This window comes from Plecotus auritus, assembly GCF_963455305.1.
Source record: "Plecotus auritus genome assembly, chromosome: 6".
NCBI classification, from domain to species: domain Eukaryota; kingdom Metazoa; phylum Chordata; class Mammalia; order Chiroptera; family Vespertilionidae; genus Plecotus; species Plecotus auritus.
Window position 1 is genome coordinate 95746610 of NC_137773.1, and position 27840 is coordinate 95774449.

General features: G+C 46.2%; 1 protein-coding gene across 6 annotated transcripts in view; it reads right to left on the reverse strand.

Annotated features, from left to right (window-relative positions):
* EPS15L1 (epidermal growth factor receptor pathway substrate 15 like 1) overlaps positions 1-27840 on the reverse strand; it is a 113107-nt gene that overhangs the window by 64499 nt on the left and 20768 nt on the right. For all 6 annotated transcript variants that reach the window (XR_013960785.1, XM_080671865.1, XM_080671864.1 and 3 more), the window contains exons 2-10: positions 21276-21317; positions 20991-21080; positions 20492-20539; positions 18260-18355; positions 17135-17197; positions 14075-14200; positions 12426-12485; positions 7392-7625; positions 2182-2339 (exon numbers count right to left, since the gene is read on the reverse strand). Coding sequence is in view for 5 of the 6 variants with exons in the window: in XM_080671865.1 (XP_080527991.1) it covers positions 2182-2339; positions 7392-7625; positions 12426-12485; positions 14075-14200; positions 17135-17197; positions 18260-18355; positions 20492-20539; positions 20991-21080; positions 21276-21317 (917 nt within the window). In the remaining variant the exon portion in view is untranslated. The remainder of the gene's footprint in view (positions 1-2181; positions 2340-7391; positions 7626-12425; positions 12486-14074; positions 14201-17134; positions 17198-18259; positions 18356-20491; positions 20540-20990; positions 21081-21275; positions 21318-27840) is intronic.

A 27840-nucleotide genomic window follows, 5' to 3' on the forward strand; every position in this document is an offset into this window, starting at 1 on the left:
CACTGGTCAAGGAGGGGCTGTGGGGCAGGAGGGGGCTCCCTCCTGGCTATTTATATTACGTTGGTGGTAGACACAATGGTCCAGCACTGAGCAGTCATTCCTATGAAAATGGAAGCTGGGCCAAGTGAGCACTCAGATCTTTAGCCAATTCCTGCAGCCCTGGGTCATCTTAACGGCCTGGGACACTGGTTTTCAATGGAGACAATGGCAGCAGCATTTTGTGTTGTGATCATAAGGGGATGGGGCCTGAAAAGCCAAGTAAGGCTATGTTGCACAGGACAGTCCCTCCCTGCTGAGGTGTCACTGCCTGCATGGCCTTTTGCTGTCCTGGCAGGTAGGCAAGGCAGCACATAAGCTCAGGAACCAGGAGCTGGCCACTATGGGAAGGGAAGCCTCTCATGGTAAGGACTCGGCCTCTACGTCTTCCAGAAAGGTCTTCCCTTCATTCAATCACTGCCCACTCAACACGTAGCCTCTTTCCCACTGCGTGGAGTCACTACAGAAATGAAATCATTTTCTGATGCACAGCAAGGAGAGCTGGGAATGTTGAGCAAACTCAGGCCCTAACACTGTCCATGAACAGGGGGCCACAGGGAGCATGGGAGCATGGAGACTGCTGACTGTCGCTAATCAAGGCTCATTTTAAAAAGTCTTCGTTCCATCACAGTTTGAGGGTACAATTTCACACTGCAACTACTTCTTGGTCTGCCTGAGAGGGCCAGTCCTGCTGCACACCGAGCCCACAGCAGCTTAGGCTCTCCTTCTCTCCAGCACCTCCCCATCTCTCAAGGATTGTGGGCTCCAAGGCCACATGTGGGTGCTTTGTCAGGTCCATGCTGGTCCTGACACTATGCTGACTGACCAGGCACTAGGTGCTGTTAGGGGAAAGGCCTAGTCCCTATTTTCCCTCTGCAACCCGTCTTGCCCGGTTCACTCCTTTTAGTTACATCCCCTCCCCGGTCACCTGCAGCCTAATCTAGACAGTTGTTTCACTTTCCTAGTGGTGATTCTAGAACTCACACAGTATCCCCTTTCCCTTCACTCCCTATATGCAATCCTCTGCATTCCTTCTTTAATCCAAAAGGATGATTTAATTGTGTCATTTACATGTTGTTACACCACTTACAGGTTGGGGTATATGTTATAAATTTCTTCCCTTGCATTGTCCCTTTAAGTAATGATCGGGCCTTTGACTTCTGTGTACATCCATTTCAAGTGATAAAGGGGATGTGTTTATTGGTTTCTCAAAGGAAACATTGGATCTGAAGGGGCTGCAGCTGGGCCTCCCTCAGCTGGTTTGTGACTAACTTTGGGTGTCAGGTGTTCCTGAGGATGGTATGGCCCACTTCCTGGGCAGAGGCCTCCCTTTACAACATGGAATTACTGCTCTACTTGGAGGACTCACTTCTCCAGAATAACACGAAAATTCTTTCCTTATAACCCCAAGTGATGCTCCCGAAGGTCCTGAGCTCTGAGGACAAAGCTAAGAAGTGACTTTCAACACAGGCCAGGTACAAAAAGAGCCACCCCAATGATGTGAACATTGCTCTGGCTGGCCCCAAAGGAAAGTGGGAGTGAACCCTGCTCTTCAACCCAGCCCTGAGGTGCAAACCAGTCTCACCAACAGTATGCCCAGTCACTGTCCTGCAAAGGGCACCGTCTCTACAGCAGGCAGCTACAACCTCCACTGCCCAGGTCGGCCCTGCTGGAGCCTTGGGGGTTCTTATTGCATATTCCCCCACAGGTGACCAAGTGTTTCCATCCCAAAAGACTGTGATGAAGGCTGACCTCCCACTAGAATCAGCATAATCACTAGTAAGAACTGGTCTTAGCCATTCAAACAGGTCACCCCAGAGCTCTCTAGGGGGGCGGGACAGGAGACCCACCTGCTGGAGGAAAGTGAACTGACAGGCACGAAATATAGGGTACAGGCTTTTATACCTATACCTTGCTCAGCCCCCATCAGACTGGTGAAAATAAAGTAAGAGACAGACACAGAGGCCTTTGCAAGGCTGAGGAGGCACCCTGACCATCCCTGACTGCCACACCCTCCTGTCCTACTTATCCCTACAGCACAGCCTCATTTCCACGGGGCCCCTTTGAGCCACTCACAGCCATTATAATCTTCCATAGAGCAAGGCCCAAATATTAAGGAGCAGATATCCGTCTACCTGTCCTTACCATATGTGTGCTAGAAGGTTCTGGTTGAGACCAGAGTGCATGAAGATCTCCTTCACCTCCTGGCCACTCACATAGCCATCCAGGTCCAGGTCAGTCTTCAGGAAGATCTCATCAAAGCGCATCTTGTCTGCCGCTGGCACCACCCAGTTTACTGTTGGCTGAAAGGTGGTTTTTGTACAATGGTTAATCCTCAAGCTTTTCATCACCTACAAATATACACTATTAAAGTGTTTTCACATGCATTTTAGCAGAAAATCCTCCTCAGGACACAATGAGCCAACAGGGTAGACAGAACCCTATTCTGTAAAAGGGGAAACTGAGACTAAGAGAGTTTATTGCCAACTCGATCAATCTCGCCCAGTGGCCAGCCTGTACCTCTCTGCACCCCATCACAACACCACTCTCCCCTCGTGCTGAGAGGGAGGTAAAGACCCAGCAGGTCTGTCCACCAATAGCTCTTCACCCCCACTGCCAAGGACATGCCAGTGATGTTCCAGGAGTGGCTTCAAATGTGTTGGGCTAGACCCTTCTGACCACCTACAGGAGACAGGAGATGGAAGGCCTGTCTCCTAAGAACTGGCCTAGCTCTCACGCCAGCCTTCCTGTCTGCCATCTTCTGTCTGCAAACACTTCCCTGCAGCTGCCAGGCATGTCTCGATGCCCACAGTACCAGGATTCTGTACTCCATCCTCTGTCCCTGCCCTGACTCTATGTGACAAAGGAGTGTTCCTATGAGGTGTTGGCATGTGCAAAGCCCTGATGGGGGACCTCTGACGAGTATGCCCAGGCCTCTCGAGGGAGGGCGTTCTGGCAGACCAATGCAGTGCAACTTTGGCATACGTGGAGCTTGGCCTCTCACACAGCCTTTTCAAGTTTACTCAAGAAGGACAAATGTGGCCGAAACCGGTTTGGCTCAGTGGATAGAGCGTCGGCCTGCGGACTGAAGGGTTCCGGGTTCGATTCCGGTCAAGGGCATGTACCTTGGTTGCGGGCACATCCCCAGTGGGAGGTGTGCAGGAGGCAGCTGATCGATGTTTCTAGCTATCCCTCTCCCTTCCTCTCTGTAAAATATCAATAAAATATATTTTAAAAAAAAAAAAAAAAGGACAAATGTGCCCTAGCCAGCTTGATTCAGTGGATAGTGCATCAGCCTGCGGACTGAAGGGTCACGGGTTTGATTCCAGTCAAAGGCATATGCCTGGGTTGGGGGCTCGATCCCCAGTTGGGGGCGTGCAGAAGGCAGCTGATCAATGATTCTCTCTCATCATTGATGTTTCTCTCTCCCTCTCCCTCTCCCTGCCTCTCTGAAATAAAAATATAAATAAAAAATAAAAGAACAAATGCCACCAAGGGTGCACTAGGGCCCACACAACGCCTAATTCAGGGGCTTCAAGGACCCTTGGATGTTTGGAAATAGGCCTCTTCGATTGCTAATTCTGGAAGTGTCACCTCTGACTTTCAGCACTCTCATGGCACCAAATTCCACAGCATTTCAGCCCCTTTTTCTAGAGAAGTTTCTCCTCATCTGCCTTTCCTAAACAGGTCTCTTTCATTACCCCAAATCCAGCAGGATCCTGGTGCTCACAAAGTGAGGTTGGGAAGCCAGGGCACAACATCACCCAGATTGTTTCAGATTGGGGTTTTGGATAATAACAGTACAGCCAAGAAACTGGTCAAAAAACTTATCAGGACCTATGGGCCAAATTCAAAAAGCAAGGGCTCTGACAGAGAGACTTCCAGCAGCAAGATAGACCTGCATTTTACTTGTCACCTGATGTGACTTTGCAGGCTGCTTCCCATCGTCTATGGGACGGGGTCAGAAGAGATGTGCATACAGGAGCTCTAGTGAAGAAGAGGCTTGCTGTCTTAAGTGACTGGAGCAAACTAAACCTCAGATGCCAAGAAACCCAAGGAAAAAGTTACAGCGGGTCAGATAGGCTGAGCTGAGGGGAGAATGGTTTCTGTCTGGGACAACAAAAGTCCTGACGTTTGCTGCACAAACAGAATAACCTTGCTGCCTGATTTCTGGGGTATCGGGGCATGTCAACAGCAAAATCCTGATGCTTGCTTGGCTACAAATCTAGACAGGGCAGACTTCCCCTAGAGCTGGGTTTAAGCTGGCTCTGTAGCCGCAGGCCCCCAGTGAATGGGAATAGACCCTGGTGGCGGGAAGGAGCCTCACCCCACATCTGGCCATGAACAGGAACAGGTGGCCCTTGGGGAAGTCCCAGATAGGGCATCACTAACCTGCAGATGAGAGAAGTGGGGGAGAGGGAGCATGGTGACTGTGGGTCCCCAGAAATGCTCATTCTCATTTCTGATTCCTCCAGGTGGCCCTAATCCTGAAGGGGAAACACCCACCCACTCCCCCTTTTGAACCTAACGACCACTCGTAAAATCAGTCTAGTTTAAGAACTCTTGGCAAGCCCTGGCTGGTGTTGCTTAGTAGGTAGTGTCGGCCCATGCACCAAAGGGTCTCGGGTTCAATTCCCAGTCAAGGGCACGTTCCTGGGTTGCAGGTTCGATCCCCGAACCAGTAGGGCATGTGCGGGAGGTAACCAATCAATGTATCCCTCTCACCTCAATGTTTCTCTCTCTTCTCCCCACCCCTCCCTCTCCCTCCCTTCTACTTTTTCTAAAAATAAATGGAAAAAATATTCTTGGTGAGGATTAACAAAGAAAAGGAACTCTTAGCAAGAATTTAGCAGACTAAAGGAGATGCTGGGTTGTCTTAGAAAACAACAGCTTGTGTAGGTCTAAGTGACCAGCCTCACCCTCTCTTTGTCCCCACCCTACTGTCCCCTTGCTCACCCTGCCCTGGCCTGCTTCATTTCTAGGACATACCAAGTGCTCCCACTTCAGAGCCCTGGAGCCCTGGCACAGACTAGTCCTCTGATGGCTTCTTGACATGCAGATTTTAGCTCAGGCATCATCCTATCAGTGACTGTCCAGCTGGCCCCATCTGCAGAAGCATGCACTCCTATTCACCACACTTCTAGGCCAGGCCCAGTCCTGGTTTCTCATGGCTGTCAGACCTTCCTTAGTTTATTGATTTACCTATCATTCGCCTTCCCATTAGGGAAGGGGCCTATCACACAATCACTGTGGCACCACCCAGGATGTCCAAACACGCCAGGCATGGCTGGAGAGCTACTAAAGATACCTGGCTGGGTTGTCTAGACACTGGCTTCTTAGCAGACAGCCATGTATATCTGACCAACCAGGTTAACAGCTGTGGGTCATACCCTCCACCTGGCCAGGGCACTTATAGGAGCTGCATTAGCCTTGTGACCGAGCCACTGGCCCTCTCTGATCTCTCTTTTTATTTTTTTTACTCTAGGGTGCAAAGCTGTGTTCTATGAGCTCCTTGAAAATGAGCCTCCTGAGTCAGAGGTTTAACTCTATAAATATGTTATGAGCAAGAGAAATCACTGTCTGATTATGCACTTCTCATGTTCATCATATTATGAAGTTGCACAGTGGTGCTGGCTGGCCTGCTTGTTACATTCATTGCTTTGCCTTTGAAACCAGAAATGAGGCAGAAAGCGAAGCATGGTTCCAGATGTAACTCAAGTTCGAGTTCTCACATATTTTAGACAATCTCAAAGGTATTCTTTTATAAAGATGCTGCATTTGCCAGAACAAAAAACATTTTTTACATATATATATATATATATATATACACACACACACAAAAAAAAAATATATATATATATACGTATATATACATATATGTGTGTGTGTGTATACACACACACACACACATATATATGATGCTACTGTGCATGCAGAGTCTGAGCCCCCATGTGTCTAACATGAGATGGATGCTCTCATTCACCTCATCATTCAACATACACTCACTGAGCATCAAAGTACCGGAGATTGTGCTAAACAGTGAGATTATAACCAAGACCTAAGTCTGCTCCCGTGAAGCTACAAGGTGTGTGTGTAAACAAACCATACATAATTCACTATATTCCCAGGTATGAGAATCTAAAAGAATGTGGGGTAGCCCTGGCCAGGTATCTCAGTTGGTTAGAACATCGTCCTGATACGTCAAGGTTTCAGGTTCAATCCTCAGTCAGGGCACATACAAGAATCAACCAAAGAATACATAAATAAATAAATAGAATAATAAATCAATGTCTCTCCCTCCTCCCCCTTTCCTCTCTCTAAAAATCAATTTAAAAAATGTAGATGAATGTAAAGCAAAAGGAGGAGAATGGCTGAGTGAGCAGGACCTGGGGATTGCTGGGTAATGATGTGGTCATGCCAGGCTCCCTGATGAGGTGTTTCATGATAGAAGGCTCACTAAGCAAGGTGCCCCAGTGCGATCTGGGGATACCCTTCCCAGCAGAGGGACTGCCTGAAGCAGGAGGGGCAGAGAACTGAGGAGAGGGCCTGGTGAGAGGTTACTGGGTGTGTCCGAGGAAAGGTAGTATTTATATGCAAGTAAATGAGAAAATTAATTCTGAGTCCCTGTTGCTATGGGTCTGAATGTTTGTGCCCCCCTAAATTCATCTGTTAAAATCCTATCCCCCAATATGGTGGTGCTAGAAGGTGGAGCCTTTGAAAGGTAATTAGTCATGAGGGTGAAACCCTCGTAAATGGGATTAGTGCCCTTATAAAAGAGACCCCAGCCAAAACCGGTTTGGCTCAGTGGATAGAGTGTCAGCCTGTGGACTGGGGGGTCCCAGGTTCGATTCCGGTCGGGGGCATGTGACTTGGTTGCGGGCACATCCCCAGTGGGAGGTGTGCAAGAGGCAGCTGATCGATGTTTCTCTCTCATCGATGTTTCTGACTATCACTCTTCCTTCCTCTCTGTAAAAAATCAATAAAATATATTTAAAAAAAAAAAAGGGACCCCAGAGTTCTCTAGCCCCTTCCACCATGTGAGGACACAGCGAGAGGATGGCTGCCTGTAAACTAGAAAGCTCTCATCATTTGCCCAATCTGCTCATGCCTTGGAGGCTTCCAACCTCAAAAACAATGGGATATAAATGTCTGTTGTTTATAAACTACCTAATCTATGGCATTCTGTTACAGCAGTCCAAATGGACTAAAATACCTGTCACAAATATTTTTAATTTAAGCATAATCATTGCCTTTTGGGAGCACAAAGTACTTGCTCCCAAGAAACATCTTGCTGGGCCTCTACACATGGAAATGGCTGTGCTGAGAAGTGGCCACGTACACAGAGGGCACCATACCTGTGTCTGCTTGATACTGTGCTTGGGAGACAAGCTTCCTGTGCTGTTTAGGCTGCTGACGCTGCCATGGGAAGGCGTGGAGCGGAGGCTGTCTTTAGGCGGGGGGCTAGCGGGCAGGACAGGCACGGCACCTGGGAACACTGTCTTCTTCCTCTTGGTGGGTGGGATGAGGGACGGGGGCAGGACGGAGGGCACGGGTTCCTTCTCAAGGGCTCGGTACACCAAGTGCATGGCCTGTAAATGCAAAAGAGAATCACGTTCAGGTGGTCAGGACAAGGGCGGACAGAAGGCAGCTCTATCAGGGGCCACAGTGACAAGACAAAGATCATTATATATATATATATATATATGTGTGTGTGTGTGTGTGTGTGTGTGTGTGTGTATGTATGTGTATATATATATATATATATATACTGTTGATTTCAGAGAGGAAGAGAGAAGGAGAGAGAGATAGAAACATCAATGATGAGAGAGAATCATCGATTGGCTGCCTCCTGCATGCCCCCTACTGGGGATCGAGCCAGCAACCCGGGACCCTTCAATCCACAGGCCGACGCTCTATCCACTGAGCCAAACCGGCTAGGGCCAAAGATTGTTCTTTTTGAGGTCACCTCTAAGTTGAACAGAATAAAAATAAACCTCTTCTAATAAGCTATACTTACAACGTAAAATTTCCCAAGGCATTTGTGTAACTGTGATACTGAATGAAGGCAAAAGGAAGTCGATCATGCCAAACTCCACACATCCCTTCACTACACAGGAGGGCCAGGGCTGACAACTCCCAAAGTACTGGAATTCGATAGTCTAAAGAAACACCACAAGAGCTATGTTTAACTTCAAGATATTCTGGAGACTCAGAAAACTACAGGAAAGGGTGCTGTGCCCAGGACAGGCGGCTCTCCTGTTTGAGGCAGGTAGGAAATGGAAACTTTATCTAAAACAAAGATTAAAGTTTATTTCAAAATGTAACAAGACCAAACCACATTTACAATGCTCCTCACTTCAAAATATTCTTTAGGTTGCTATTTGTATAAATAACAGATCCTTAACACAGGTAGGTCACTATAAAATTCAACAAAATATTACAGCCAGCTGGTAAATAAAAAAAAACAAAAAAACACCACAAAATGACAATTCTAAGACCCATTTATAAAAGAACATAAATCTTGGCTAACATGATAAGAAATGACAAAAACAAAACAAAAAGGGCCCGGCTGGTGTGGCTCAGCGGTTGAGCATCGACCCATGAACCAGAAGGTCACGGCTTGATTCCCAGTAACGGCACATGCGGGCTTGATCCCCGGTAAGGGGCGTACAGGAGGCAGCCAATTAATGATTCTCTCTCATCATTGATGTTTCTATCATTCTATCCCTCTCCCTTCCTCTCTCTGAAATCAATAAAAACATATTAAAAAAAAAGAAAACGGGGGAACTTGGGGCTCATGAAGCTGTGAGAAGAAAGAGGCCCATTCCGGGTTCACTCCGGGCCAATTACCCCATTCCTGAGGACCACTCCAAGGACTCTTCAATGATATGAACACTTTAAGTCCAGTGCAGTCAAAAGAAATATGAAAAAATAAATAATGAGGGGGCAAGGGGAGGAGACTGGGGAGTTTCATGTTTAATAAGGGCAGGGTTTCAGTTATGCAAGATGTAGAGAGTTCTGGAGATGGATGGAAGTGGGGGTGGCACAACAATGTGAATGTACTTCATGCCACTGAATTGGACACTTAAAAATGATTAAGATGGTAACTTTTATGTTATATTTTACTATACAAAAAAAAGTGACAATAATAATGGACAACCAGTGAAAACACAGATGGAGAAAGATGGAAAATGCTCAAAGTAAAAAGGCAGAACAGAGTTGACATGAGTGAGTGGAGAAAACACAACTGAATACTTGTTGGGTGTAAGGCAGGGGTAGGGAACCTTTTTTCTGCCAAGGGCCATTTGGATAGCTATAACATCATTTGTGAGCCATACAAAATTAGCAACTTAAAAATTAGCCAGCTTTAGGACTGTCTCTATTAACTTTCTTTTATGTAAATAATTTGTGAAAGTTTATGAAAAACTTGCTTTTGCTTATTTAATTTTGAATAAAAGCTAAATTCATAATAAAATAAAATTAGCCTGCTATATTTGGTCAAACATTTAATTAACTCACCCCTAATGCCTTGGCAGGGCCAGATCAAATGATTTCATGGGTCTTATATGGCCTCAGGCCGGACGTTCCCCACTCCTGGTATAAGGGATTATGAAGGGGGATGGTAAGAGAAATCTGTAATTCCCTTGTAAAATGGTTTAGATTTAACCTATAAGTTTAAAATCTCGAAGGCTTTATACACATAATATAGAAAAGATAGTAAGAAGCTTCAATTCATTTATATGTTGTAAAAATCACATTTTAAAGATGTTTAAAATTCCTAGAACAGAGGGATATGGTTGGGTATTCCCAGATAATTCACAATTGTGGGTTTTGTTGTTGTTTTTATTTTGTTCTTTGGGGGCAGGAGGGGGGAAACCTTTGAACTTAATTACTGTTTACTAAAGCCTTAACTACAAGGGACTACTTTATTCTTTGAGATTTAATGCAATGAGGTAAGTGAATAAATCCTATGAATGGGAGAGAGAAAGGTCCAACATGGGGATGAGGTAGAAGGAAGAGAGGCAGAAGAGGAGGGACAGGCTGACAGGTACACAGGATGAAGAAGGCAGGCTCAAGGAGAGGTCAGCCCAGCCCACCGGGCAGCTAAAGAAGCAGATGGGTCACTGCAGGGGTGTGCAGGGAGGGCAGCTACATGGGAAGGTAGCTCATAGGACAGAAGAGCCCTATCTACACACAGCTCCACTGCTGTCACTAAAAGGAGAAGAGGGTTTAGGCCCAGACAGAAGCCGACGTGGAGCAGGAGCACCCCAGGGGTACTGAGCACCCCAGTGCACAGATCCTGGTTTCCAACAACATTCTCCACTACAAGGACTGGGATGCCCTGGAAAAAGGGCTGGTATGGGGGAGCCAGGAGGGTCTTATTGTGCCATGAGGAAACAACTGGTCAGAGAATGATGGGATATGACCAAATGACAAAGGAGTCAACTGGGAGGAGCTGCCACTGGGCAAAGTAAGTCAGGCCAGTAAAGGATTACAAACTGTGAAGTAGAGGACACATCCATAGTCCACTCTGATACAAATTCCTGACGATAGAAGGCTAGCTAAAAAATGTGCAAGGAATGATGGAATTACAAGATCACCACCTGCAACCACCAGAATCCTAACTGATAAACTCCTGGGAGAATGGGAGAACGAGCAGGTGAGAATCAGAGGGGTATTAGGCTGTTCAGTCTCCAAGTGTCTCTCACAAGAGACCAAACACGAAGAAAAAGAATAACTACAGCAACCTCCACCCTGACCTCAATCAAGAATGGACACTGTCGTAATGACATGTAATAAGACATCACACGTTCTATAGATGACTTGCCATAAGACATCACATGTCCTATGGATACCCCAGGAGAACACACATCACCTCTGTGCATGTCCTATCCCATAAAGGTGCATGGCCTGGGCCATCAGAGAGAACAAGAGACAAGCCCATACCGAGGGACAGGCTACAAAATGCCCTCTTCAAATGCCCATGTGGCCATGAGACATGAAGACAGACAGAGCTGCCCCAGATTAGAGGACACAAAAGAAACAGGGTTACAGAACATAACATACCAGGCTGGAGTCTCTTTTACTACAAAGGACATTGTGTGGAAAATTGGCAAAAATATGAATAATTTCCTTAGATTATATAGTAGATGATATAATATAGTAATATAGCCTGACTGGTAAGCTTAGTGGTTGAGTGTCAACCCATGAACCAGGAGGTCAGGGTTCAATTCCAGGTCAGGGCACATACCCAGGTTGTGAGCTCAATCCCCAGTAGGGGGCTTACAGGAGGCAGCCGATCAATGATTCTCTCTCATCATTGATGTTTCTCTCTCCCTCTCCCTTCCTATCTCTAAAATCAATAAAAATATTTAAAATATATATATAGTAATATACACTGAGTGGCCAGATTATTATGATCTCTGAACGCATAATAATCTGGCCACTCGTGTGTGTGTGTGTGTGTGTGTGTGTGTGTGTGTGTGTGTGTGTGAGAGAGAGAGAGGCCCGGTGCATGAATTCGTGCATGGGTGGGGTCCGGCCAGCCTGGCCAGGGGGAGGGGACATGGGCGATTGGCCAGCCTGCCTGCTGGTCAAACTCCTGGTCAAGGGGACAATTTGCATGTCAGCCTTTCTAGGATATACACTGAGAGATCATAATAATCTGGCCACTAAGTGTATAACTATAATAATAATTACTATAATAAATTAATTTCAAAGCTCATTTCCTGGTTCTGAAATGGAAAGTGGTTATGTAAGAAAATTCCTTGGTTTTAAGAAACACACACTAAAGTATTTTGGGTTTAAAAGGTATTGAGTCTGTAACTTACTCCAAAATGGTCCAAAGGAAAAATTCATGGATGTGTACACATATAATACATCTACTCTTAGAGAGAGGGAGGAAGGGAGGAAAAAAAGATAAATGCGGTAAAATAGAATCTGAGGGAAGGGTATTTACTATAACTTTTCTTTAAATCTAAATTATCCTATATAATAAAAGTTTAATATGCAAATCGACCAAGCGGTGGAACAACCGGTCGCTATGATGCGCAGTGACCACCAGGGGGCAGATGCTCAATGCAGGAGCTGCACCCTGGTGGTCAGTGCACTCCTACAGGGAGAGTGCCACTCAGCCAGAAGTCGCACTCACAGCTGGCGAGCGCAGCAGCGGTGGCGGGGCAGTGCTAAGGATGTTGCGGGGAGCAAGCCTAAGCTGGCAGTCGGACATGTCCCAAGGGCTCCCGGGCTATGAGAGGGTGCAGGCTGGGCTCAGGGAGGATTCTAAATAAACATTTTTAAAAATTAAAGAAAAAAGTAAGTCCAGAACCCTTCCCCACACCATGAGAGGCACAACAGAGTGAGGAAAGAGAGTCACAGTGGGGGCCTACCACAGCAAACTCATCTCTGTCCAGATGTCCATCCTTGTCAATGTCACTGAGGTCCCAGACCTGCAAGGGAAAGAGCAGCAAGGCTTACTGGGGGGTGGGACGTACCAAGGCTTACTGGGGGAGGAAGGGCTGGTGTACAGCAAGAGAGCCCACCAGAACTCATATTCTGAGTACATGCTCAAGTTAAAACAAGGCAATCAAAATGCATTAAGAACCAATCTGCAGATTCTCTGAAAAACCATCATCCAATGAAGTATTATGAGTTCCAAGAACCATTATGTCATATCATGTTCATGATTTTCTCTAACAAATGATCATGATTGTAATCACATCCTCCCGATTTTTTTCTTTATCACCTCACAAAGAAATCTTAGCTAGAAAGATAGTTTGTTTTTGGCACAGGTGTTGCTCTAAACATAAGACCTCCTACCCCACCCCAACCCCCTCTCCCCCACCCCCCCACACACACACCAGCTCCCACCCCTATTCTCAATGCACAGGGTCATGGACATGTGGTTGAGCAGGTCTGTGGTGTCTCATCTCCTCTCCCATCAGCAGATGGTGAGTCAGGTGCTAGGCTTACCTAGAACCTGAAGACCAGGCAGACAGGTATGACTTCCTAGAAAAAGGCCACGTGCCAGATTTTTTAAAGCACAATTGAGGCACTGACCCAAGTTAGCTCTCCACCCTGCTGTGTCCTTGGCTATGACCTCTCAAACATTCCAGAGGCCAGAGCTTCCAGGTGGCCTCCCTGCCTTTAGTACTATCCCCAGGGTAAACCATAGGGACTGCTCTAGAATAAACTCTGACACTACGATGCCCTGCTGACAGTTCCTCAGTCTGGCACACAGAGTCCCCGATACCCTTAACAGGTCCTGCACCCCAGTCCAGCCTCCTGGGACTCCACCTTGAACTCTAGGGACACCAAAGTATTCATAGTCCCCTCAAGCATAGGAATACTCTCTTAAAGGTGTTCAGAAAAGCTGGCAATAATAAAGTCATGTTACAAGCCTTAAAAACATTGAAGTCATTAAGGTCCCTGAAAATGGGTATAAGAAATTTTAATAATGAAACCATTTTCATAAGACATGAGCTAATTTTAAAGCTTCACTATAACTAGTACTAATGACTTGGTGGAATTTCTAGATGTTAGTAAAAAATAAAAAAAATAAAGTGTTCAGTAATGGGCTGAGTGCTTTATGCCTTTTCATTTAGGAAGCAGAAAAGTAACTTTCCCAAAGATACAGTGTATGTGTGGGGGAACCAGTATAGGAATGGGCCTTCCTGCCTCTACAGTCCTCCCTGTGCCCAGGGCTTCCCCCTGACATGGGCCAAATCATTCTTTGTGGGGCATCCTAGGGACTGCAGGGTGTTGTGCAGCACCTCTGGCCTCCATCCAAATGATGCCAACAGCACCCAAGCCAGGTGGGACAGGCCAAACTGTCTCCAGACATTGCTCATGTCCCCTGGTAGTAGAATTGCACTACCCAGCATGCCAGGCTGCTTCTGATCATGCTATCACAGCATGGCCTTCTCATCCTGTAGTCTGCCACCTGAATGAGCCATGTCTAAAGCCTAGAAGTGTCTGTGGACAGCAAACAGGGGGCCAGCAGAATCTGCAGCCTTGCAGGAGGTGAGAAACCACTTACCCTGCCCAGAACATCAAGAGGCAACTTTGAGTTCATGAGAACCGGCTTAACTTTGTCTCCAGAGAGCAAGCCATTTATGGGTAACAAGCTTTCGAAAATTCCATCGAATTTTGCCTTTTCTTCCACCTAGTTGTAAAAAAAAATAGCCCAAGTGAGTAAAAAAGTGGGCCTGTGGGAGAGTCTAAAGCGAGCTGGAAGTTCAATGAAAGCGGACGAGGATTCACCCCAGGCCTCATCTAAATGCACAAGACAGTCTTACAGCAGTTCCAGAATGAACTTATGCCCTGCAAGAAACCTCTGATACCCATGGATCTGTCAGTCAAGATCAATGGGAGAGAGAGGATCTGACCCCAGGGGCTGCCAGGGAGATAAAGATCACTTCACCTGTGTCCCAGGACAAGAGCATGCATGGATTTTAGTTCTTTAAGATAAGGAACTAAATCTGGATATCAATCTACAGAACTAACAGAATTAAAAAAACAAATATAAAAGTAAACCAAAGATTTGCCCGGACAGCGTAGCTCAGTGGTTGAGCTTCGGCCCATGAATCAGGAGGTCATGGTTCGATTCTCAGTCAGGGCATGTGCCTAGTCTGCAGGCTCGATCCCCAGGAGGGGGGGTTGTGCAGGAAGCAGCCGATCAATGTTTTTCTCTCATCGATGTTTCTCTCTCTCTATACCTCCCTCTTCCTCTCTCTAAAATCAATAAAAATATATTAGGCCTAGCCAGTTTGGCTTAGTGGATAGAGCATCGGCCTGCGGATTAAAGGGTCCCTGGTTCGATTCTGGTCAAGGGCACATGCCTGGGTTGCAGGCTCAATCCTCAATATGGGGTGTGCAGGAAGCAGCAATGATTCTCTCTCATCACTGATGTTTCCATCTCTCTCTCCCTTTTCCTTCCTCTCTGAAATTAATAAAAATATATTTTAAAAAATAAAACATATAAGAGTAACCAACGGATGCAAAATATTGGGGGGTGAGGGCATGTATGGGAGTGGGGGGGGGCGCAACAATGGTAAGATATGTACACATATAATACCTTAATAAAAAAAATTTAAAAATAAATAAAAATAAAACAAAGATTTAAGTAACTAGTTATCCAAATCAGCATTAAACTAGGAAGTTCCCTGTGTCTAACAGTAAAATAATAAATAATAAAAATTCCTCATGAACAGAGTGAAGGTCTGGGCAGAGCAGTAGCTCCTGCTATTTTGAAATATGACATGAGGACAGCATGTAAAGGGGGCTGCTGGTGAGGAGGTTTTGGGTGGGAGATTCCAATAGACCTCCTGCAGAAATAGAGCCTGCAGTAATTGCAACCAGGGGACCAAAGACCTCTCACCACCCGCTCTGACTACAAGCTGAAACCACTGGGGGCCCTAAGAAAACACTCTCAACAAGTGTTCATCAAAAAAAGAAAGAAGCAGCAAAATGTGGTTCATATTCCAGTGTATCATTCAATCTTAAAAAGGAGGAAATTCTGACATAAGCTTCAGTATGGATGAGTCTGGAGGACATTATGCTAAGTGAAATAAGCCAGACACCAAGGACAAATTCTGTGTAATTCCACTTATATGAGGTCCCTAAAGTGGTCAAACTCACAAAGACAGAAAGTAGAATGGTGGGTGTTGGGAGCTGAGAGAAGCAAATGGGGAGTTAGTGTTAAATGGAGACACAGTTTGTGTTTAGAATATGAATAAGTTCTAAGAATGAACAGTGATGATGGCTGCACAATGTGAATGTACTTAATATAACTGAACTATAAATTAAAAATCACTAAGATGGTGAACTTTGTTATGTGAATTTTATCACAATAAAAAGAAGAACAGAAACAAGAAGATGACCAGACACTGCACATATGAGTCACTGTGAGCGATAAGAAGCCAAACACTCAATATCTGCCTTGAGCGTTGGGCTTCTCCCGCTGACCTGTCAGGCTCAGTGATTTGGTGCTTCAAGAAATCCAGAAACTTTCACAACAGAAAAGAACACTTGGCACTTCAGGTTAGTTTGTCACTGTTCTCACTGAATGGAGTCTCTCTTGAAAACAGTCTACCCCATCCCAGCCCCACTTCTACCCTGACTGCCTACCTCCTCAAGGCCTCAAAGGCTCTTCAGCTTCAAGCCTTCTTCCTGAGGCCTCCACACGGCTCCCACCAGAAAGAGACCAGAAATGTTTAAGGAATAAGATCTCTTTGGTGCCATTTTTCATGACAAAGCAGCCCTTTTTCAAAGCAAACATCATGCAACTGAACGATGGATAAAGAAAAAGTCCTTTGCTACTGGGATCACCACCAGCAAACTGCTCGATTGCTCACAGAGGAAACTTCACAACTCCTTGGTCACATGAGGCTTCCACCTGCCCTGTCTCTGCACAGACCTCTCTCCATCTAAACCTTTCCAAGGAGAGAACAGACCAACTACGTAAAAACAGAAAAGAAGCACTTGGGGGCTGGAGGGGGTTGATATTTTATAGCAAGACTGTTGTTAATGTCAGTATTTAAGCCAAATAAAAGTGAGGAAATGTGACAATCCTCTCACAGTGAGTGGGAGTGAGGAAGTCTCATCATTATCTGAGGGACCATCTCTGCATCCCCATGTGCATTTCCTTTAGGAGTAATTCTGCACTTACTGGAAGACACCACTCATTTTTTTCTTTCTAGAAGCAGTAACACAGCTTTCCAGCGATAACATCTCTTTCTTAAAAGTTTATGTGCTGAGAGAAGCTTCAAAAAGCAATGAAAGCATCAGAGAAGGAAGAGTGATAACACATAAGCCAGCTGGAAATGATAGAGTTGCAAAGACATGCTGGAGGTCCTAAAGTTTCCAAGTTCTCACAATTTCCCCTCTAACCAATCCAAGCAGCAAAAACCACAGAACATGACCTAGAAATGCAAGGCCATAGCTGCTCTAAAGACTTTCATTTGAAAAAGTATTTCATCCCAATTCTATGGCATACTCACTCTGAAATAGAGTAGATGACAAAAATATTTGAATCAACATTATAAATGGCTAAACTGCACATGAAGGACAGCCAAGGGGTGTCACCCCTGTCACTTACCCTCACAGCCCAAAGAGCCTCTGCAGAAGGAGGCGTGACCATCAAAGGGCTGCTGGTGTCATGCTGGGGGGGAAAGAGAAAGAATCTGCTGTGACTGACATAGAATTAAATTACAGGAGGATGTGTTTATGTTAAGGATACACATTTCAAAGTGCTTTCAAAACAGGGGAAGACCTGGCGCGCTCGCCCTCTTGGGAACATACCCACACTGTTCCCTCCCGCCTCTTCTTCCCTCTCAGGCATGCATCTCCTAAACTTTAAGGGACCCCAGGAGACTTGCAACCAGGGAAGCAATGGGCAATGACAGCTCATCCCGGGCTAACCCCCTGAACCTGTCTCCAAGGCCCCCTTTTCTCTGACTTTCCAGTGAGCTGACAGCAGCCCGCCCCCCCTTGGCTCAGTTCTTTCCCATAACGTTTCTAGAGCCAAAGCAGCCCCATGTAGTCTCTCTCCTGTTGCGTCCTATATCCAAGGCCCTTCCTTGTTTCACTGTCCCCAGCTTTAATAAACATACTCTCAAAATAAATATTAAAATGAAGGGGGAAGACATCAAAAAGTTAAACACAATGACCATAAGACCCAACAATTCTACTCCTAGGTATGCACTGAAAAGAAGTGAAAACAGGTGTGCAAATCCTTGTATATGAATTTTTATGTCCACTAGCAGATGAACAGATTCAACAAATGGGTGGGCCATACAATGCAATCTTTCTCAGCCATGAAAAGGAATGAAGCATTGACACACACTACAAAGTGAATGAATCTTGACATTATGCTGAGTGAAAGAAGTCAGATGTATATGATTCCATAAAATGTCTAGAACGGGCAAACCCAGAGACAGAAGCAGATTAGTGGCTGCCAGTGGCTGGGGAAGGGGAAATAGGAAGTGATTACTTAATGGGTAGAGGGTTTCCTTTTGCGGTGATGAAAATGTTCTAGAACTAGGTAGAGGTAATGGTTGCACAATATTGTGAATGCATGAAATGTCACAAAATTGTTCATAATTTTAGGTTATGTGAATTTCATCTCAGAAAAGGGAGAAAGAAAACATGGAGAGAGAGGCAAGCAGACAGATAGATACATGGGTGGTATTACAAGGTGAATTGGAAGGATTTTGACACTTACGAATTTAGGCGGTGGCATGTTCAAATTCAGATTGCTCAAGGTAACTTCGTGGCCACTCTGTGCACAGGCCACTAATCTCAGTGCAACATAGAAACCCTGCAAATCCAAAAGGAGGATATATGAATCCTACCCAGCTGGCAGTGGCAGCAGAGGAAGAGCTGACTGTGGCAGCAGGCTTTAGGGAAAGAGGGATGTCAGTTCACATCAACAGAGACTGCATGTGCAAAAGTCACTTACAGTGTCAAGGTGAACTGGGAGCATTGTTTAAATGAATATGCTAAAACAGACTTAGCCCATTTGCATTCTGAATGCTGTAACATTTCAAATAAATGTATTTTCAAAAATAATCAGCTCCCGCCGAAAACCGGTTTGGCTCAGTGGATAGAGCATCGGCCTACGGACTGAAAGGTCCCGGGTTCGATTCCGGTCAAGGCGGGCACATCCTCAGTGGGAGGTGTGCAGGAGGCAGCTGATCGATGTTTCTCTCTCATCGATGTTTCTAGCTCTCTATCCCTCTCCCTTACTCTCTGTGAAATATCAATAAAATGTATTTAAAAAAATAATAATAATAATCAGCTCCCAACACTTAGGAAATGCTAGATTATATAACTAGCAAGCTTAACATGTTTAAGACTATGAATTATGGCTCATATGTGTGACTTTTTAAAAATGGTTTGAAATAGATACAGCTATTTGGGAATTTACATTCAGGATTCCTGTGATCCCCTTGGCTGGCCTCACTGAACAGGGCATCCCCTGCCCTCCCACCTCCACCTGTCATGGCCCAAGGTGGACTTCACCTCCCATGTAGGGACAAAGAACCTGAACTAGGCAATCCGCAGCCTTGGCTCTTCCCTGCCCTCCTCCTAACCCTGAACAAGCCTCACCACAGGCTTAGTGAACTCATGCAGCATCACCTAATTTTTTTTAATTGATCAACTGGATCAACAACATAGACTATTTTATTTTTCTTAGTATTTTATGTTTGTTTTTAACATGGACTGTTTTAAAACTACAATTACAGTATTTTTTAATGTCTTCAAAGAGATAAGAAATAGATCAGTCTTCCTCAGGCTGCTGGCCACAGAATGCCCGTGGAGTGTGTCAAATAAAAGGGGACATAAGCCCTAGCCAGTTTGGCTCAGTGGATAGAGTGTCGTCCTGTGGACTGAAGGGTCCTGGGTTCGATTCTGGTCAAGGGCCCACGCCTGCATTTCGGGCTCAATCCCCAGTAGAAGGCAGCCAATCAATGATTCTCTCTCATCATTGATGTTTCTATTTCTCTCTCCCTCTCCCTTCCTCTCTGAAATCAATAAAAAATATATTTTAAAAGGGGGGGGGGCATAAGTTTAGGGGGACTAAATTAGGAAAAGGTAACAGGCTTCTTTCCATTGAGGATATTCAGACCTTATACATGCAGATATACAGTGTGAACCTCAAGGAAGGAAGGAATAGTGGCTGATGCTTTCCTGATGGATCAGATCCTAAACTGTGAGATACCAGGAACAACATCCCTTAGAATGCAGTTTAGGGAAAAGCTGAGCTAAATTAAAATATGACCATTTAATATTTGTAAGTACTATAAATTTCCATTTATAGAACATTCTTGAAATGATGAAATTGAAATGGAGAAGGAACCAGCGGTTGCCAGGGAGTAGGGTGTGACTACCAAGGGCAGCAGGTGAGGGATTGATTCACTGTGGTGCTGGGGCAGGTCTATGTCCTGACTGTGGTGATGGTTATGTGAATCTATGCATGTGATAACATGATACAGAACGACACACACCAAAAATACCCAAAGAAGTGCTTATAAAACTGGTCAGCTGTGCGTAAGGTCTCTTACTGGTTTAGTACTGCCTTGGCTCTGATCATTATGCTGGAGTGACATAAGCAGCTCTCACTGGGGGAGCTGAGGAAGGAGACACGAGAACTCTGAAACATTTCTGCAACTTCCATGAGAGTCGCAAGTTGTTTCATAATGTTTTTGAAAACATTTTAATCACTTGTAAGCACACAAAATATGAAAAGATAAGCTAACCATGAAAGATGGTTCCAAATGTTCAACAAAAGGCCTTTATTTATAAAGAAAATCTTCCCATTTTAACAATTTGACAACTGCACTTTTGTCTAGTGACACGTGTCAGTGTTTCAAACAGGAAGGAAGTGCAGAGGAGGACAGCATGGGGTCTCTGGCCCGGCCCTTCCACTTGGTCTGAGCATACGTGTATATACCTGTTTGTCCAAGAACCCTTTACCTTCTGGGTCGGCCAAGTCCCATATCTGTAGAAACAGAAAAATTCTCATGAGTATGGCTGCTGATCGCTGCTCATTTATTCACAAAACAGGAGCCACCACCATTATATGTAGATCTTAAGGGAAGGCTGGAGAAATCCCCAATTTGTAGCAGGTGAATGACCTGTGCCCCTCCCTCCGCCAGTCCACGCAGAGCCCCAAGAACACCCAGGTCCATTCAGCTCCCAGGCTGACACAAATCCATAAGTTGTCAAGACCCCTAAAATGCTCAGGCCCCTTGTCTGCTACCTAAGCAGCGAGTAGCAGCTGCCACCAGAGCATGTGGACCCACCTTTTACAGCCCTATTACAGAGGGTGGCAATGGCCTGTCCACTCCCAGGAGGCCTGTCCCCAAGAAAAGGGGTCGGCAGAGCACATCCTTCCACCTGCTGGAGAAGCCCCAAGGGCAGCTGCAGAAACACGCTCAGTCTTGACGTACCTTCCCAAGGATAATGTCTGAGAGCCCAGACTTCTTTAGAAAAAGTGCAGCTTCACTGGCTCCAACTCTCCCTGTGTATGCTGGGTCTACCTGCAATGGGAGAGCGACACTGAGATGCAGCTTCAGGAAGCAGAGCAGCAGATAAGGCAGCATCCACCACACTAACAGGGCTGATAATCCAGAGAACAGAAGCAACCAGAGGCCACGCCAGGCTTTTGTACAGGGCTGTGCTTTCTGGGTCACTCACTCTATAGTTCCATCCAAAAAAATACCAGTGAAACTTACCTGCTTGTAATATGATTCATATAATGGATTTCCAGTGGGAATCTGTAAACAAAACCAGATATTGGTTAAAAGTAGACATACCCCTCAATTTTATTACCAAAATATAAAATAGTGAAAAAATTTGCACTTTAAATATCCTCTATAGACACACTGCAGTTTATTTTCAGCTACAGACATTACACTTACTTGATTTAGAAAAAGGAAATGCTAATGCTCTTTAATAAATCCCAATTTCTACACCAACAACATGGTTGTTCAGGCAGGAGTGGCAGCCCAGAGTTGATTTCCATGTGCTGAACGATGGAATTCAATGTGTCTGGGAGCTCAAAGAAAGACACCCTTTTACTGTGAGATCATTCTCTGGCCCCAGATCAGAACAGGAGTCTCTGCATTTCATCATGAATCACCAGACATGCAAGCATCAAACCGGTTTCCCAGCCCCAGATTTTGTCCCCACCTGCCACCAAGGGACTATGCAGAAATGCACATTGACCAGCCCCGCTGGAAAAGAACTGGCCAGTGACACTCCCACTATGATAGGCAGGAAGTTCAAAGCCCTTGGCTCAACACAAGATCCTCCATATTCTGGCCATCAAATCCCCAAGACATTGCTATTAACTGCCTTGTCCAGTGTCATGTGGCAAGTTAATGCCCCACCTGGATCCAGCCTGGTTAGCAGCTGAGCCCACGCACTTCCCACCATGTCCAGGACCTCTCTTCCAGTGGGGAAGAGAGAGTAACCAGGGAAGGTGGCAGATGGGAAGGAATTAAGCAGCCACTAAGATGTGGGCTATAAAGGCTGACACATGTTGGTGGTTTGCTTATTTGTTTTTAAGATTCTCAAATTGATTTAGAGAGAGAGGAAGGGAGAGGGAGAGCAACACTGATGTGAGAAAAACATCGATGGGCTTCCTCCTTTTGCACACACTCTACTGGGGATCGAGCCGCAACCTGGGCATGTGCCCTGACTGGGAATTGAACCAGCAACCTTTTGGTGCACAGGATGATGCCCAACTGAAACACACTGGCCAGGGCAATGTGTTGGTGTCTTACAGCGTGCAGGGAGCAATGTAGTATAAAAACCTGCTGTTGATTAAGTGAGCAAAGAAACGTGAAGACAACACTATCCTATATAATAAAGAGGTAATATGCAAATTGACCCTCACATCATCGCACAAGATGGCCATCCCCATGTGGTCAAAGATGGCTGGTAGGGGAGGGTAGTTATGGGCCATCAGGCCAGCAGGAGAGGGCAGTTGGGGGGGACCAGGCCTTCAGGGAAGGGCAGTTAGGGGCAACCAGGCCGGCAGGGGCAGGCAGTTGGGGGGCAATCGAGCCAGCAGGGGAGCAGTTAGGCGTCTATCAGGCTGGCAGGGGAGGGGTTAGGGGGTGATTAGGTAAGGGGTTGGGAGCCAGCAGTCCCGGATTGTGAGAGGGATGTCCCAGATTGGAGAGGGTGCAGGTTGGGCTAAGGGACACCCCCACACACACACAGTGCACGAATTTCGTGCACCGGGCCTCTAGTCCTATATAATAAAGAGGTAATGTGCAAATGGTTGTTACACTGTGGCGGCATTAACGACCAGCGGAGAGCTACCGGAGGGCGGGGCAGCGAGCTACTCACGCACGGATTTGTGTGCAGGGCTACTAGTCCTATATAATAAAAGGGTAATATGAAAATTGACCCTAACTGCAGAATGACCAAGAATGACTGGGCACTATGACGCGCACTGACCACCAGGGGGCAGACACTCAACGCAGAAATTGCTCCTGGTGATCAGTGTGCTCCCACAGGGGGAGCTCCGCTCAGCCACAAGCCAGGCTGACGGGTGCGAACGCAACGGCAGTGGAGGGAGCCTTTCCTGCCTCCTCAGCAGTGCTAAGGATGTCCGACTGCAGCTTAGGCCCACCATTCACTTCCCTCTGCCGGCTGCATGTGCCCTATTCCTGAGATTACCATTAGCCTCCATCCCGTGATGACAATGGACCAACCCAGCCATCTGGTCAACCTCGCTTTGTTTGAGGGTTATAAAAGTGGTCTCTAGGCAGGTGGCACATGACTAGTGAGCCAGACAGGGACAGGTTGCATCAAGACCACGCGGGTGGCAGGAACGTAGGGCCAGGCCTAAGCTGTCAGGTGGACATCCCCCGAGGGCTCCCAGGCTGCCAGAGGGATGTCTGACTGCCAGCTTAGGCCCGATCCCTCGGAAAGCAGGCCTAAGCTGGCAGTTGGACATCCCTGAGGGGTCCCAAACTGCAAGAGGGCACAGACCAGGCTGAGGCACCCCCCACCGAGTGCACAAATTTTCATGCACCAGGCCTCTAGTTATCTATATATATAAAAGGCTAAGCAACCGTTATGACCAAACAACCAGTCAACCAGTCGCTATGATGCACACTGACCACCAGCGGGCAGGTGCTCAATGCAGAGCTGCCCCCTGGTGGTCAGTGCACTTCCATAGCCAACTTCCCACAGCTGGCAAACCTCCCACGGTCCCTCCCCCCGGCTGGCTTCAGTCTCTCCCCCCACCAGATCACCCCAACTGGGCTGGCGGCCAACCTCCCGAGGTCCCTCGTACACCGGTCCTCTAGTGTGTATGATAATATAGAAAAACAGGTGTAAACACAGCAAAAGAGAAGAGAGTGGGAAAGATGAGAACTGGATGAGAGGTGAGATTCCAACGTTTATTAAAGTCTTTGAATGTTGTTCTGTGGTTTTTCATAATGAGTAAGACTGGGAAAAGGTGGGTTCCTTCCGGTTATAATCACTGGATTTAAACCAACCCAACACTTGCATACACTGCCTTAGAATCATTTCAGATTAAAAATAATGCCCAGATTATAGTCAGCTTCTCTGGGTGGTTCCAGCACCTGCTAACACATAAAGAAGTGAAAGTACTGAGAACAATACCACTATAGAATGAAAATAGAAGGAAAAGAGCATAGAGCTCTGGAAGGGAAGAAAGAAAAGTAAAAACACAAAGAAAAAAGGAGAAAGGGAGAGCTCTGGCTGGTGTGGCTCAGTTGGTTGGACCATCGTCCCATACACCACAAGATTGTTGGTTTGATTCCCAGGCAGGGCACATACCTAGGCTGCAGGTTCCATCCTAGGTCAGGGTGTATACAGAAGCAACCGATAGATGCTGATACCTCTCCCCCCTGCCCCATAGATGTTTCTCTCTCTCCTTCCTCTCTCTTTCTCTTTTCTCTCTCTCTCTCTCTCTCTCTCTCTCTCTCTCTCTCTCTCTCTCTCTCTCTCTGAAATCAATGAACATGCCCTTGGGTCAGAATTAAGAAGGAAAAAAAAAAACTAAGTAAGAAAGGCTGGAAGGTAATGAGTGATGGCTTGAGAAAGAAAAGGTGGTAACACCAATGAGGATTAAGAAGTATGCTGCTGTATCAGCTCCCTTCCCAGAGCTCTTACCTGACACCATCACTGGGGGAGGCTGTCACCCTTAGCTCCTTAGGACCTTAGGGGACAGTGTCCACCATCACACTCTATGTGGCCTCCTAGGTTTAAAACTCCACATGCCTTCAAAACACTCCCATCTCCCAAAGGACTAAGGCTGACAGGGGAAGCAAAATCAGGCAGGCTATTTGTCATCTCTCAGTCAAGGTGACAGGGGCCGAGCCAATATAGCAGAGCACGTGCCACTGACACTAGAATGGAATGCACAGACTCAGAGGTCCACACCATGACAACAAAGGTCCCCTTCCCGCCAAAATTCAGGGAGGCACAGGTATGAAGTGCATTTCCCATGGGTGTTTTCTTTAAAAAATCTCATGGTAGGCAAGAAAGGTTTCCAAGCTACTGTGAGTCCAGTGAAAAAAGTTACAGTAAATGGGGAAGACAGGGTTAACAACTGTCTCAAACTTCCCAAATGCTTTTGAGCTTCAAGATCCATGATCAAGAGAAACAAGGCCCTGAATAGTCCAGAAAAGTGTCTAAAGCACCAGACCCAAAGCTTCCCCCATCTGTGCTGAGTGCTTACCCCAGTCTAGGGCCAGGTTCAATCCCAAATCATCTCAACTGATGGAAAGACCAGACCATGCCTCTGCCACTCTTCTCTAACTATGGGATTTAATTTGGGTAAGCTGGGGCAATGAAGCAGATAGAGGTTTGAATTTCATTACATATAATTCAGCTACTGCAAAAGCAGAAGGGGAGGAAAGAAGGGAAAACACCAGATCTAACTGGTACTTCCTCTTAACACACTACTTTCTCACACGGATGGTGGTTACACATGCAAGCTGCCCAAAATGCCACCGCGACAAAGCTGAACATGCATGCTATTTTTAAAAATATGTTTTTATGGATTTCAGAGAGTGAGGGAGAGGGAGAGATAGAAACATCAATGATGAGAAAGAATCATTAATTGGTTGCCTCCTGCACACCCCCTACAGGAGATTGAGCCCTCAATCGGGCATGTGCCCTTGATCGGAATTGAATGCAGGACCCATCAGTCTGCAGGCTGATGCTCTATCCACTGAGCCAAACCAGCTAGAGCTGAATATGCATGCTATTAATGCCATCAATCTCTCAAATCCTGAACAATCTGTGTGGCCAGTGCTTGCACAGAGACCTCAGTACAACGAGCTGGCTGGTGGGGCAGCAGCTCCCAGAGGATGCATCAAAGTTACTGGGACAAAGCCCTCCGAGCTGCCTGCCTATGTCTGACCCCAAAGTTAGCTCAGGGCCAAGGCCGAAAGAGAACAGGCCAGGGGACAAGGCTTTCAGTGTAAGAGAAGCAAGGCCCTGGCAGGGTAGTTCAAGGTTATGGGTTTGATCCCCGATAAGGGCGCATATAAGAAGCAACCAATGAACGCATAAATAAGTGGAACAACAAATCAATGTTCCCTCTCTCTTTCTCGCCCTTCCTCGATCTAAAATCAATACATAAAAATTAAAATAAAGAACAGAAGCAAGACAGGCAAGGCATTCTCCTTTATCAGCCGACTGTACTAATAAAATGCCATCATCAACTAGGCAATGTCTGAATTATGGGTGAGTTTCAGTAAGTTTGGGTTTGACCTTTTAGTTGCTCTTCATGTCTTCTTTTTTAAATAAATTTTTTTTAATATATATTTTTATTGATTTTTTACAGAGAGGAAGGAAGAGGGATAGAGAGTTAGAAACATCGATGAGAGAGAAACATCGATTAGCTGCCTCCTGCACACCTCCTACTGGGGATGTGCCCGCAACCAAGTTACGTGCCCTTGACCGGAATCGAACCTGGGACCTTTCAGTCCGCAGGCCGACGCTCTATCCACTGAGCCAAACCGGTTTTGGCTTAAATAAATTTTTATTTTTAATTACAGTTGACGTACAATATTATACTAGTTCCAGGTGTACAACCCCATGATTAGAAATTTATATAACTTACGAAGTGATCACCCTCATAAATCTAGTGTCCATTTGACACCAGAGTTATTAAATATTATTGACTATATTCCCTTTTTACATCCCCATGACTATTCTGTAAATACCAATTTATACTTCAACTTTATCACCCAGCCCCTTAACCCCCTTCCCAGCTGGCAACTGTCAAAATGTTCTCTGTATGTGAGTCTGTTTCTGTTCTGCTTGCTCATTTATTTTGTTTTTTAGATTCCACATGTAAGTGAAATCATCTGGCATTTGTCTTTCTTTGACTTATTTATTCAACACAATACCCTCTAGGTCCATCCAGGTTGTTACAGATGGCAAGATTTCATTTTTTATGACTGAATCATACTCCATTCTATACATATGCACCACTTCTTCTTTATCCATTCATCTATTGACAGACACTTAGGTTGCTTCCATATCTTGGCTATTATAAATAACTAGAGGCCTGGTGCACAAAATTCGTGCATGGGGGGGGTGTCCCTCAGCCCAGCCTGCACCCTCTCCAACCTGGGACATCCCTCTCACAATCCAGGACTGCTGGCTCCCAATTGCTTGCCTGCCTGCCTGCCTTCCTGATTGATCCTAACTGCTTCTGCCTGCCAGCCTGATCACCCCCTAACCACTCCCCTGACAGCCTGATTGATGCCTAACTGCTCCCCTGCCAGCCTGTTTGCCCCTAACTGCCCTCCCCTGCAGGCCTGGTCACCCCTAACTGCCCTCCCCTGCAGGCCTGGTCACCCCCTAACTTCCCTCCCCTGCAGGCCTGCTCCCCCCTAACTGCTCTCCCCAGCAGGCCTGGGTCCCCTCCAACTGCCCTTCCCTGCAGGCCCAGTCACCCCCAACTTCCCTCCTCTGCTGGCCTGGTCACCCCTAACTGCCCTCCCCTTCAGGCTTGATCGCCCCTAACTACCCTCCCTTGCAGGCCTGGTCCCTCCAAACTGCCCTCCCCTGCTGGCCTGATCGCCCACAACTGCCCTCCCCTGCTGGCCATCTTGTGGTGGCTATCTTGTGTCCGCATGGGGGCAGCCATCTTGTGTGTTGGAGTGATAGTCAATTTGCATATTACTCTTTTATTAGATAAGATGCTTCAATAAACATATGGCCGATGTGGCTCAGGTGGTTAGAGATTGTCCTGTACACTTAAGGCCGTGGGTTCAATTTCTCGTCAAGGCACAT